We start from the raw sequence: 14070 nt of genomic DNA on the forward strand, positions 1-14070 counted from the left end.
CATATGTTACTTTTATCACTTTTAAATGCCAGTAAAAAGGACTTCTTTTTATTCAAATACAAGTTAAAAAGCCAGTGCCTCTGTCCTGCATTAGACCTACTATATCCAGATCCCTGGGAGTGAGAACCCAGGATATGCATTTTTTTAAGCTCTCTAGTTGGCTCACACATCCTCACCTGGTCAAGAAACGATGTCACACAGACTGACTCCTGCCGGGCCCCTCACCAGGGAGGAGACCGACTTATGCATCGAATCAGGAAGCGGGGCTCACCGCTGTGTTAAGAAAGGTCTGACGAGAAGCTATGGAGCCCTCAGGAGGAATCGGGGGGCTCTAAGCTGTGGTCCCTGGCCCTGATGCCAGCCCCGTGGTTGGAGCTCTGCCACTGCCTGCCCCGCAGCCTGAACCTCTGAAAACAGTTGAACTTGTCCACCTGTCAGCACAGTCCTGGGACAGTCCCTGAGAGCCCCACCTGATGCCGCCACTGCCCTGCTGACTTCTGCCGCCATGCAGAGCCCTCTGTCTGGACAGCTGCCAGGATGTCCTCCATCCTGTCACTGCCTCGTTGCTGCTCACCCATCGCCACCCCAAACACATCCACAGCCTCACCTCCAAACTACCAGGCCGTCCAGTCCCGCCTTCCCCACTGAGGCTCACCCTCCCGTAGTTGTAATAAACACAGCACCTCTGAATGGCCTGGCACCGTGTCAGAGCAATTCATAGGCATCATCTCCCAAAACCTTCCCCACAGTCTGGGAGAAATACCGTTCACATCCCCATTTTTGCAGAAAAGGAAACTGAGGCTCAGAAATGAGGAGTGGCTTATTTACCCAACACCACACAGCTGGTAACTATCAGGGGCAGACTTGAACTTGTCAGACTCTGAAGGCCAGGCCCCTAAACTGTAGTGGCCTCCACAACCACATCACAAAGCATGATGGGGACATCAGGTCCCAACTACAAAGCTGGTGCACCTGGCCCTTCTCCTGCAGGAGTTCACAGTCGGGCAGAGTGACCACATACATGCCCACTGGCTGAGATAAATGTCATCACACTGACAAGTACCAGGACACCTGAGGAGGAAGTGATTCCCCCGTCCCCTCTGGTCACTGTCAGCCTGTCCCTTGTTTCCATGCCTGTGGTTCTATTTTGCACGTTTGTTTGTTTTGTTCATTAGGTTCCTCTTATAGGTGAGACCATGTGGTATTTGTCTTTCGCCACCTGGCTTATCTCACTTAGTATAATACTCTCCAGGTCCACCCATGCTGTCGCAAAAGGTACCAAGTAACATTTGAAGCTAATAAGGTGGGGTTTTTTCTAAGTGAGCAAAGAGCCAAGAAATGGAAGAATGATCTGAAGTGGGAGAGAGGACAGGTGGGAGATGTCACATGTCAGAGCCTGTGGAGACGCAGACAGAGGGGTGGGCATCGGCCAGAGGCCTCCAGCCTGGGGAGAAGGGGATCTTTGTCAGTGTCCGTGATGGTGTGGAGGCCAGGCTGCGGGCACTGAACACAGGTGAGGAAGTGCAAGAAGAAGGCGGTTTTTAGAGGGTCGGAGCTGGGCAATGAGGAGGAACCGAGGACATCATCAGATGGAGCATCCTTTTCGCAAATGCAGAGACTGAGGCCCCGAGAGATGGGGTTGCGCAGGTCACAGCACTGGGTCTCCTGACACCCTTTGCACCCATCGCGTCCTGCTGCGTCCCTCGCCATGAGGGCGAGCGAGAGGGAGTAGAAGTGAAGACAGGCCCCGGTGGTTTTAAGATTCAGGCCCCCCATGTGTAAGGCAGGAGGGGCCCAGCTCAGCCCTGGGCTGCAGCACTAGGTGAGGGACTGGCGTGCCTTCGCCTCTCTGAGCCTTGCCGTCCTCACCTGTGTAATGGGTGTAAAAGCACCTCCTTCCCGGGGCTGGCGTGGGAGTGAAATGAATAACCCACAGGAAGAAGCGTGGGGAACAGGGCACGTCCCATAAATGAGGCCTTTGCTAGAGGGAGTGGACATGCCTGCCACAGAGCTGCTCACGGGGGTGAGAGACAGTGGGCACGTCCCGGGGGAGGAAGAAGGGGCCCGTGTATGGGAACCCCGGCTGCTACATGGCCTGGGGCTGCCGGAGAGGCGGGGCGCCTCGCAGGCCCTGAGTTCACGGGGCGCCAGGGGCCCGCGCCAGGCACGCGCCCCTCGGGGAGTCTTGGAGGGCGTCCGTGCCCGGCCCGCCCGCGAGCTCCGCCCGTTGTCATTGCAGGTTCATTTTGTTGCAGCGATTGACGTGTACGAAGACGGGGAGGCCGGCCTGCTCCTGTGTTACAACTGTAAGTGAGCCGCGTTTGCCTCTCTGTTGGGGGGGGGGGTTAAAGGGCCTTCTCCTTAGATTTCCCTTACGTGTTGTTCCCGTGGCCGTCACCGCACAGCAGGGCGCATCTGAATATGGCGTCCTTCCTGGGTCTCCCAGTGCGCCCCACACCTGCAGCCCCGTCTCCAGGCGGTGGGGGTGACAGGGCCACGGCTGCCGCCTAGGCGGCCCTCACTGCGTGCCACGTGCTGCGCTCAATGCACTGTAGCCCTTGTCTCTAATCCTCAGGTATGTTATTACCTGTAGTTTGGAGATAAGGTACCCGAGGGCGGGAGAGGCGAACTGCCCTTCCCAAGGTCATGCAGCTGCTGTTCTCCTTTTTGCTGTTTCTCATGTGCTAATGAAATCAGCCTCTACCTAGGTATCCGGTGTCCTAGGTAGCCAGTCAGGTGTCAGGGCGGGGTTGGACGGACCAGAAGTGCCAAATAGGGCCTTTAAGGATTTTCAGCATTTTGAAAGTTGATATGCTACAGTAAAAAGGATCTTTTATAGCTAAAAATAGTAACGTGTTTTCGCGGCTAAGGCTGCCCAGTCTAACTAAAGCAGGGAAACATATTTTTTCAGCCAAGAATTGAATTAATGTAGAGTGGCAATGCTAGTTACATCCCATGGGGGAGAGATTTTTGATTAGTTAATCTTTGATTAATAAGCATGGGAAAGCCAGTTATTAATAGAGAAATTGGTTTGGAAAACATCATCTCAGAATTCAAGCTTTATGGGGAACACTCTGGGAGGAGGAGTCGCAGCAGCCTCTCCAACAGGAAATCTCTCCTTTAGGACATTTTGGCCGCAGCTCTGTCTAAGCCCTCCTCAAACAACCAGTCCTAGTGGGACAGTGGGCGAGAAGGGTCCCCGCAAGGTGGCAGAGACAGGCCAGCGCGGGTCCCAGATGCCAGTGCTCGGGTGGCCAGGCCGCTGTGGCCCTTTGTCCTTGGCTTCTGGGGACAAGGGGCACAGGGGTCCCATGTTTAAAGTCACTTACACAAGATGTTAATCTCTTTACAGTACGGTCTTTTTACTTAACTGAAAAACCTATGAGAAAAACTTAAGACAGAATGCTTTAAACACGGATGTAGGTTTTTTTCCTTCTAATTTTATGAAGAGGCGGGTGAGACTTTAGGTGGGCGAGAGGTTTCGGGCAGAAAGGGCAGGTTTTTAGAATGAGAGAACGGTGCCGCAGACGAGAGGGGGCGTGGAAGCAAACGTGGCTGACACCCTCTCTGTGCTGCACCCGAAGCCCGCTCTACTCAAGCAGCAGCGCTCCTCGGGCGGAGCGGGCGGCCGGCCGGGGCCAGGTGTGGTCCCGCACCCATCTCCCCGGGGTTCACGCATCTTCTGGTCTCACCTCCGCACAGGACCTGTGGGGGTCTGTTTCCCAGATCCGCTGGCCAGCAGAAGGTCATCTCTGTGTCTGCAGACCCCACGTGGGTCAGGCCTAGGCAATCCCAGAGGTTCCCAGACCCACCTGTTTGTCCCAAACTGTGTCCCTTCCTCCCATGTGTTTGGGTCAGGAATGAGGCTTGGGTTTTCCATCTCCCTCTTTCTCCCAGAAGGTCGATGCTACCTGGGGAACAAGCCCTGGAGAACGAGTTGGTTTTCCGGTTTCCCAGGTCTCTTCTGTAACTCATCCCCACACACTTACTGGTTTAGCCATGTTCTTGTCTCAGACCCAGATGCCTGAACAGTCAAAGCCCTTTGCAGTGAGGTGCCCCAGAATTTGAAGCTGGTTTTTATCATTTAAGTCAGTTCCTTTCTATTAATAAACAAAACAAAATAATAACTTCTAGAAATCAGAGTTTGATATAGAAAAAATTTTATCTCAGATGTGTTACAGATGAAAATAGCTTATAATAGGTATTGTAACTTCTAGTTACATGTTATTTGAGAGAAATATATTTGCAAGATAAACTTTAGTGGGGGAAGTATAAATAGGACAATATGTTAGTGACATTCCTATTTTTTTGTAACTAATCTCTATTTTGAGTACCAGGGTCAGTCTTTGCTTAAAAAAAAAAAAGAAAGAAAGAAAGAAAACTTGGCTTGTAACTTCAGCACATGGTAGTGACCTCGCCTTTAAGACAAATAAGAAATTTTAGTGCAAAGGGTGAACTCTGTGTTTACTGATATGAATCACACAAGGAAAGCTAGAAAAGCTCACCCACACCCCTTCTTCCCGAGGTGACCACATGGAACCTCGCGAAGTCTTAACTTCCAGATAGTGATGTTAGGGGCGCAAACCTGCTTCTCATGACTGTTGTGAGGATTAAACAGGATGACCTATGGAAAGCCCAGCAAGATTTTACTTTTCCTGTTTTCCAGATTTATCAGAGTACTCATTCAAAACCCAATTTTTAACCCGTGTAGACTTTTCTACATGCATAAAAGGACTTTTCATCAAAGAAATGTGTTTTCCTATTGGAAATAGTGTCTGTCACCCTGTCCTCCACCTGCTGGATGGGGTACAGATCATACATGTGAGCTCCTTCCTAAGCAGTGACGTTCCTAGAGTCCTGCCCCCCGCCCTGGTAACCAGGCTGCCCCCTCCAGCCGCAGTGAACGACCTTCTCTGTGCCCAGCACGCGTTAGGTTCTGGAGCCTTGACAGTGAGAGGCCCAGCCAGGGACCATCTGCGCTCACACATTAGTTGAACATGAACAGTACACTTAAAAAGGATGGGTTTTATGTTAAATAAATTGTATCTCAATAAATTTAAAAATAAAATTGCATGGCTAAAACACGACAGGCTTCTGGAATAAAAGGGGCCTCTGTTTCTACACGAGCATCCTCCCTGTGAAGAGGCCCCGAACCACTGGGCTTGTGTTTAGAGCTCAGCGCAGGCCGGGACCAGGGCCATTGAATTAACTTGGCCTTAATCTAATGCCAGCTCGGGCTCACCAAGGTGAGATGGACACAGGGCCTCAAGTTTTCATAGTAAAACGGCGGGAGGAGGGGGGAGTATATCGCTCCCACCACTCCGGTCCTGCTGAGTGGGGCTCGGGGTGTGACCCGCCTCGCAGGAGGGCTGCCATCAGGTGCCCCTTCTTCTCTGCAATCAGGCACACCTGTGCTCTCCCCCACGTAGGCCTTCACCTCTTCTCGCCTCAATTTTCTCACCTGTAGAATGAGCGTAATAAAAGCGTCTACTTCATAAGATGACGCAGATTAAACGCGATAGTGTTTTTAAAGCTCAGTGCCTGGCACATGGTAAAGTCTCCCAGAGCAGCAGCCATGATTGCTGTCGTGGCACCGACCCCAAGAACCTGGCCCCGTGGTAATATCCCATCAGCTGTTTATGAAGAACGATCAGATAGGATGCTATTCCTGTTGCCTGTTGTTCGTTTTTCTAATTGCAGTGATCTAAAGTGTTGTCTCCAACAAAAATGAGTCACTGTTGTTTCATTGCAGACAGTTGCATCTATAAAAAAGTTTGTCCATTTAATGGGGGCTCTTTTTTGGTTCAACCCTCTGCGTCAGATTTCCAGTTCTGTTGGAACCAGGCTCCGCATGCAATTGGTAAGACAATCCTTTACCGTAACACTCTTCTCCTGCGTAGACTCGTCTGGGCAGTTCAGTCCTGTGTAAGCAGACTCGCACGCAGGCTGACTGCTAAATTGCCGTAAATCATGTGACTATGGGAACTCAGTGTTCTTTGTCTTCTTTAATTGCTTCCATTGTTCCCCTTTGGGGACTATTGTCTCCACTCTCAGTGCCTGGGCAGGCAAGCCTTTGAGGTCAGTGAAAGCTCAGCTTCCAGGCCTGGGCTGCCTCTCAGCAGCCTTCCGTTTCGGGGCCTCGCTTGCCTTTTTCTAAAATGCAGGAACAAGATGCGCAGTCCTAACACGCTGCGCGACTTCGGGGAGCAGCACAGCGCTTCCTGCGCCATGGCTGTATGTTTTGAGCTCAGAAGTCTGGGATCACAGGAACTCAGGCACTCTGCCTGCCCCTGAAGTGTCAGGTCCTGCATGGTGGTGCCCCATCTGTGTGGCTTAAGATCGACGGGTGGGCATCTGCCTGGTGAGAGTCAGGTCCGAGCCAAGAACGTTTGCGTTAGCACCGTTTTCTTCAATTTAAAAGTATTTGTTGTGAGGTAAACATCGTAGCGTTCTGACAGGAGAACAGAGGAACAGTCAAGGTCCTGGAGGACTGGCCTGGCTTAGTGACAGAGTCAGTGTAAAGAAAGAGAGAGAAACGGTGTGAAATAGCTTTCAGGTTCTAAGGCGCAACACACTTGCGAGATCGAGTGAGAGGCGTGGGGGGGCTAGAAAGAGTCACCAGGGTGCAGCCGAGAGAGGATGGGTTCACCAGGGAGGGTGCAGAGAGAGCGGCCTGGGTGAAGGCGGGGGGCATGCGGTGGCCAGGAAAAAGAGAAAAGTGGGATCACTGGGCAACCAAGGCAGCTGTGGTGTTCAGAAGTCACAATTGCCATAAAAATGATGTCAAGGCCTGGCTGGTATGGCCCAGTGGATTGACCGCTGGCCCGTGAACCAAAGGGTCACCGGTTCAATTCCTGGCCAGAACATATGCCTGGGTTGTGGGCCAGGTCCCCAGTTGGGGGCATGCGAGAGGTAACCACACATTGATGTTTCTCTCCCTCTCTTTCTCTCTCCCTTCCCCTCTCTCTAAAAGTAAATGAATAAAATCTTTTTAAGAAACTTAAAAAATAAAAACAGAATAAAAAGATGTCAAGAAGAGGGCCCGATCTCAACAAAGCCCGTGAACCCGAGGGACATGGGGAGGGGCAGTGAGGGGTGAGACACACACAGGAGGAGGAGAAGGGAGTCACTAGTGGCAGGGAATGATGAGCGAATGCGGGCCAGGGAGGGGGTGTGTCCGCTGCAGTCTGGATGGTAAGGGGGTGAGTCTCCCAGGACCTGGGCAGTGAGCCCCCGGAAGATCGGAAGATCAGCTCTGGGACTACAGGAGGAAAGGGGGCAGACAGACGTGGAGACAGCACTCCCCTGATAGAGGCAGGAGCTTGGCAGTGGAGGGGGAGCTCTCTCAGAACCAGGTCGCACGCCGCATGGAAGGAGACGAGAAGCAGCCAGAGGAACAGGAGAGGTGGAAGCTTCCAGAGAAGGGAGGCTGACCGTGAGCATGAGCTGGTCACGGCACCTCCACAGCCACAGATGGTGGGGGCGCTGGGAGCTGACACGCCCCGTTGCCTTGCAGTCTGTGCTTTCCCATACCTCCTGGCCTTCACCACCGACTCCATGGAGATCCGCCTGGTGGTGAACGGGAACCTGGTCCACACAGCGGTCGTGCCTCAGCTGCAGCTCGTGGCCTCCCGGGTGAGTGGGCCGGGGTTTTATTCCTGTCCGAGGGGCTTCGGGAGCCCCGAGCCCCAGGAGGTGTCCAGCGAGCGGGGACAGTCCTCTCAGGCAGTTGGGTAGGTGATGGCAACGCGCTGGGGTGTCAGGATGACGCCAGCAAGGAGGTGAAAAGCTGAAAGCAGACTCATCGGTTGGGTTTTCACGTGTGGACGTGTGGGCTTCATAAGCCCCCCCATTAGTCACGTTAACAGTGGTTTGGTGCCAGCGGCGCTCATCTGAAGAGACGCCCCATCAGAGCCTGGGTCAAGGACAATCCAAGCCTAGAAAATTAAGAGCAGTGTCAGCGCTTTCTTCCTTTGCCACTTCCTGTCCTCAACTTGAATTTGAATCCCGTGAGCTACGGCTGAGTCATCCGGGTCTAGTAACAGAACCTGAGCAAAACCAAGGCTGCAGGAAGGAAGATGACTTCCCACGGTGTCAGCCCACTGGGCCATGTGCAGAAGACGGTCTAGTCCCCTCCCCCAAGACAGCGCACAGCCTTCCCTGGGCCTGCCAGCCTGGGCTGGTCCCCTGCTGCACCCCCTGGGGCACTTTCTCCACCCTGACCTGCAGCACCTCTGGTGGTAGGTGCCCCACTATGGTGACAGTTCTGTGGCAGCAGGGACTGAGACACCTCATCACTAACATGGCACCAGCGGTAAAGGTTGAACCAACTCTCTGGGAAGTGTGTGTGTGTATGTGTGTGTGTCTCTGTGAACAGAGTTAATTCTACATGAGTTAATTCTATATATTACATATAAATATTAAAATTGCTTACAATTTCATGTAAAATATACACTGCTTTTATCTTAAAGTCGATTTCACCATTAGCTCTCACAAAATGCTTTTGTTAATTTTTTGCTGAAGTCTTAACTGTAGCCAACCTTATGGCTGCAGTTCAGCCAATGATTTTGCAGTTGGAGTTACAGCTCAGTCCATTAATTCTTTTTCCAGAAAGTTTCTTGTGACTCCATCTGATATGTGACTGACTATTAGACTGATCCTCACCCTCATACCAATCAGTCATTAAACCAAAGCATCTTTCAGTTACAACGTTAGACTCAACATACCTTTAATTTTAATCTTCATTATTAGCATTTTCTCCATCCCATTAAGTCTGGACAGTCAACATATCAAGCTCCGATTTGTAGCTTTGCCAGTTTCTGGGGTGTAAACAGTCCCACGTGGTTAATTTCGGGCTCCTGTGTGCCCATGAGCCAAGCAGGACTGACAGTGTTTCCACCACTCAGATACTATGGCAGTAAAAAACCTCAAGAGCACAGATAATGATAAGCGTAGCAAAATAATTAGGAGTGGTTGAATTTTGATATTTAGCACCTTGGTTTTAATGTAAGTTATCTAAGTTTAATAACAGCTGTGTTTAATGGCTTATAAAATCCCTGAAAGTCGGGGCTCCTGCATCAGCCCCAGCTGGCTCCAGCATCACCCCACTGGATCCCGGCACCAGCGTGACCTGGGAGGGCGGGAGGGCGTGTGGACCCAGTGCATGAGCGACCCACTTCCCCATCTCTGCGTGGTCCTGCCTGAGTCCCCACGTCCTTTCAGTCCTGACACTCCGGGGGCCTGACTGTCCTGTTGGGGGGCGTGTTGTGTTCGTGCCTGCAGAAGGTGTGTTGGCAGCCAGCTGAGAAGAGGCGCGGGGCGGGGTGGGGGGGTGAATACGCAGGGCCAGTCTCAGGGCCTGTGCGGGCTTTTCTGCAGGGACCCACCCTGGATGCGCCGATGGGGCAGCTGAGTGAGGACGGACGGCCATGGGTCCCAGCCTTCAGTACCCAGCAGCTCTGACGTCTCCCTTTCCTTGTAGTCGGACATATACTTCGCAGCAGCCGCAGCCAAGAACGAGGTCTGGTCTGGAGGCAGCTCCAAGGGCGCCAGTGGCCACAACTCTCCCCAGACACCCCCGGGCCGGGATACTTCCGTGTTTCCTTCTTCCCTGGAGGAAGGTGAAGTCCAGTGTTCACTGTCTTACTAATGGGTATTTGTAATCCATTCATGGTCAAATATCAACATGTGATTAGCCCCTAAGAAAGTCACTATTTAAACCCATGAAAACACTTGTATAAGAATGCACCAGCTGCATTCTTAAGAAACTTGGGGGTAACAGCAACAACAAAAACCCCATTATGAAGAAAATTGTTTCAGTGGGGAGAAGGGAGCTGAGAGTGAGAGAGATTCCAACCTGCCAAGCGAAGTTATTTTTCCTTCAAGGATTTTAACGACGGAGTAGGCTTTATAGCCACAAGGATATGGTCACAGAACCTACACGTTCCTCAGCACACCCAGTCCTGCACGTTACCTGGCTTCACACACGAGTCCCAGAGGCCTTTGCTGTGGTCACCGGTTGCCCTGAACCCCGCTTTTCCCAGCATCTCCCCACACCAGGCCCCTTTATGGCTCCTGGTTGCAGTAAAGCGCGGGCTCCCCAAGCAGCCTCTCTGCAGCTGGGGGCCCCGCAGCTGCTCATGGGTACCATCTGCTCTTTGCTCCTGTGCAGGTAACCAGTGGGGGTGCATTTTATCCAGCTGACCCATGATAATGGTGCCCTTAGGAAACACAGCTGTTGGGCACTGTCCCTTTCTCGCTCCCAGTGGGACTTAGGAGGTCAGCATGTGATACCAAATCTTCCTTCATGCCGTCCAGGTTGACATGCCAGAAATGATCCTCTTGTAAACAATATGAACTTTTCTTAAAGTTCTGATGTTCTTTTCTAAATCACATTTCAGGGGAAATTCAGTCCAAAAATCTGTACAAGATTCCTCTCCGAAACCTGGTTGGCAGAAGCATCGAGCGACCTCTGAAATCACCCTTGGTCTCCAAGGTCATCACCCCGCCCACCGCTATCGGCGTGGGCATAGCTGCCATCCCCGTCACTCACTCCCTGTCCCTGTCCCGGATGGAGATCAAAGAAATAGCGAGCAGAACCCGCAGGGAACTGCTGGGTAATGGCTCTCAACATTTTTGCTTTTACTCTTTGTAAATGTACCAGCTGGTTTTATCTTTGGATATTCATGATCCTCAAAAACAATGAGCTGAAAAGAAACTTTCCCTTTAGTAAGGGATTTATAAAGAAGTACAGTGCACCTACACCAAGGAATACTGTACTGTACACCCCAACAATGATGTCTTAATCTGTACTTATTGGTATGGAAAGCAGCCCAAACCAGGGGGGAAAAAGCAGTTTGTAAATAGTACAGTTTTTAAAAATATAAGTATCTACATATGTATGATTTCCTAGAAAAGCGACTAGAAGGACTTATATCCCACAGTTCTGAGACAACATGTTATATTTGTATATCCAAAAGTGTCAATTGACCCCGTTTATCCATATGTGCGGTGCGGGTCAGTTATCACCTCTCCAAGCCCCTCAGCCGTGGGGACAGGTCTGTGGGTGGTACCCATGCAAGACGCAGGCTCTGCCCTTCTCTCTCGGTCTGCAGTTGGGAGACCGAACTAGAGAAACATAAACCGCCAAGATAGCGGTGAAAAGGCTAGATTGTTACAACACTATTTGCTCAGAATCGTGAAAACAAAATGAGGGAAAATGGAAGTAATGTGTTAAGGCAGGAAGAATTCGAATTGGGACCTGCCTGGCGCAAAACAGTAAGGACAGTGGCCTTAGCACATGCCTGCCCTGCAGTCACGCTTCCTGAACAGAGAAAGGGACCCAGGCCCCCCGGGGACGCAGGCTTTGACACTGACAAGGTCAGTTGGCTTTGGAAGCTGGTGGCCTCCACTGTGCTTTTAAAATATGTGTATTGCTGTTTTTAACCCGCTAGTCCCTGTGAAAACTTGACCTCCAGCCACTGTTTTACAAGCCACTGTGCTTTTCCGAAATGGAACCAAACTGAGTTGCAGAATTAGTTGCCAGTGATAGGATTGTAGGCCTCCCCTCCTTCATTTGACTCCTCTGAGTCTCTCTATTTGTGTTTTAAAATTTTTTGGCAATACCTATATTCTTTATAATGGGGGGAAATCCTCCCACCACCAAGAAAACTAATTATTTAAATATACACCTTATCTTCCGTCTTCCTGACTCTATGCTAATAATGCACCAGTTCCCCACCAAGAGGAAAAGGGCCTTTTCTGCTCCGGGGCAGCCCGCTGGTGGTGACCCTCTGCCCTCTGATTCTCCCCTGCAATCCAGGCCTCTCCGATGAAGGTGGCCCCAGGTCAGAAGGAGCACCAAAGCCCAAATCCAAAGCCCGGAAGCAGTTAGAAGAAAGCCAAGGAGGTCCCAAGCCAGGGACAGTGAGATCAACTAGCAGCGACAGGTAAAGAACACAGCAGCCCCAGCAGCCCCTGCTCAGGGCGGTGGCCCTTCTAGTCACAGCACTGCCACGAGGCCCCTGGCCAGGCGCAGCAGAGCGTCAGCACGCGCTCCCCTCAGAGGCTCCCCGGGGAGCACAGCCTGCTAGGGAGGGGCCCGACAAGTGGGTGACCTCACCGCGATCCAACAAGTGCTCATCAGAATGCAGCGAGACACCTCTACACTTCTGCTCACCACACTTATTGACAGAGGTATTTTTAAAACAAAAATGCTCAGTAGGAGCGACGGGAAAAGGCACTTCTGCAACACTCGTGGGGGGAACGGCAGCAGCCACAGCCTCTCGGGATGGCAATTTAGTATCACGTGCCAGCGGATACTTGTTGAGTCCCACTGATCTGTCCCCTAACGTCCTCTGTGTCCCTCAAACATCATGTGTGCTCCGTCCATTCCACACGCATTCGCAGAGCCCCTGGCACTGAGCTGGGTGTCGGGGACATGGAGAGGACCTTCAGGGGCCTCACAGGCCCGTGGGGGTGGCCACCAAGGACATTGTAGCAAGTAGAGCATTCCAGGGCAGCAGGTGGTGCAGAGGAGCATCGGGCAGGGAGGGTCTCAGACACCAGGGGAGGCTGAGCGAAGTCTCACAAATCCAGTCAGCGTTAGCCTGGCCCAGAGCGGCTGCACTCACTCCTGCTTTAATGCGACAAACTTCTGCTGAGCCCTTCAAGGGCCCTGCCCTCGTGCACTTCTACATTGTCTTGGAGAAACAGACAATAAACCTATAGACAAATAAGCAGATTAAATCATTTCCAACAGTGACAAGTACTGTAAGAAAATTTTTAAAAAGATGAGTGATGGGGTGGGGTGGATAGAAGGTCTGTCTACTTTGGGGAGCAGATCAAGGAAGGCTTCTTTGAGGAAGTAGCACTGAGTTGAACAAGAGAGACATGGAGACACACAGAGGGCTGAGAGGAGGCTGGAGGGGTCCACAGCCCAGGGGTTCTGTGGCCCTCTGGGCAGGCGTTTCAGCCTGAGCCTCAGGCCCCTGGGGCCATGGGAGGGTTTTGACGCCAAGAGTGACAATACCACAAAGGGCACTTGAGAGAGGTAAATATGCCTCACACACGCCTCCGATGTCACCTTTAAAACCCACACCGATCAGTGAGGTAGGGCTGTGGGACTGCAGGCCTCAGGTTGTGTCAGGATGGGGGTAACTCCAGCATGTCCCCACCTGCCCCCCTAGTGGGTAGGAGGAGACAGGCTTAGGAGCACAAGTGAGCAGGAAACTGCCAGGCAGCAGGCCCAGCTCCCAGGCGCTCCCAGTGCTCCTCCCCAATGACTTTTCTCTCCTAGGACCACGTCGGGCTCCTTGGAAAGTCCTTCCACTGCCGAAGCCAATCCCGAGGGACACTGCCACTCGACAGGCTCTGACCAGGACCCTGGGGCGGACAGAGAAGGCAGCCCTGTCTGGGGCAGCAGCCCCTTCCAGCTCACAGCCTCCTCCGATGAAGACGTGATTGACTTGAAGTAAACGGAGCGCGCGTGCAATTCGCCACCTTTGATTTTCTTATGGAGGTTTATACTCTTGAACCAGTTCTGACTTCCTCTCGCAACAAAATGTGGCTTTTAGCCTGTCCGCAATCTATTGGACCAAACCTTCTGCACACTTGGCCAGCCTGGGTCCCTCTCTAGCGTCCAGTGCCATCTGTCTTGACCTGTTTCTTTCTGTTCTGGAACCGTCAGTCCCCTTGTAATACAGGTGGTAGATTTCACTGAGGTTTTAGATTGAAACTTTGAATAAATCAAAAATGTTCATTCTTACTTATGGCAGCCTTCTTTGATATTTTATATACCTAGATAGGAAAATAATTTTTTATTACCCTTTTCTTTTGTCCTAATGTGTTTCTTTTATAAAGAAAAGCCATTGCTTTTAAAATGTATTCTAAATAAGTTTTCTTTCTGCACCTGTGGCCCCGTTACCATTTCAGGTCACTGTGATTGGAACCAGCTCCATTCCTGCCTGTAGACTCTTGAGAAAAGCTGAATGGTTAGGTCTCAGAAGCTCCTTTTTTCTTCCTCCTTGTATCTCACAAAAGATCATAAGGTATAAGGAGGAGCTTGTTAAG

At 51.5% G+C, this 14070-nt stretch overlaps 1 protein-coding gene across 4 annotated transcripts in view; it reads left to right on the top strand.

Annotated features, from left to right (window-relative positions):
- The window catches only part of GARNL3 (GTPase activating Rap/RanGAP domain like 3), a 125652-nt gene extending 111887 nt beyond the window's left edge, over positions 1-13765 (top strand). For 2 of the 4 annotated variants that reach the window (XM_090274747.1, XM_090274746.1), the window contains exons 24-30: positions 2240-2306; positions 5753-5860; positions 7517-7635; positions 9482-9620; positions 10401-10616; positions 11822-11948; positions 13298-13765. In XM_090274747.1, coding sequence (XP_090130873.1) covers positions 2240-2306; positions 5753-5860; positions 7517-7635; positions 9482-9620; positions 10401-10616; positions 11822-11948; positions 13298-13475 — 954 coding nt within the window. In that variant the 3' untranslated portion in view covers positions 13476-13765. Of the gene's footprint in view, positions 1-2239; positions 2307-5752; positions 5861-7516; positions 7636-9481; positions 9621-10400; positions 10929-11821; positions 11949-13297 lie in introns of those variants that run through there. The other 2 variants (XM_090274744.1, XM_090274745.1) reach the window with 2 other exon arrangements.
- Positions 13766-14070: the final 305 nt, after the last annotated feature.

This window comes from Furipterus horrens, unplaced genomic scaffold (assembly GCF_987537825.1).
Source record: "Furipterus horrens unplaced genomic scaffold, mFurHor1.1.pri manual_scaffold_4, whole genome shotgun sequence".
In the NCBI taxonomy this organism is placed as follows: Eukaryota; Metazoa; Chordata; class Mammalia; order Chiroptera; family Furipteridae; genus Furipterus; species Furipterus horrens.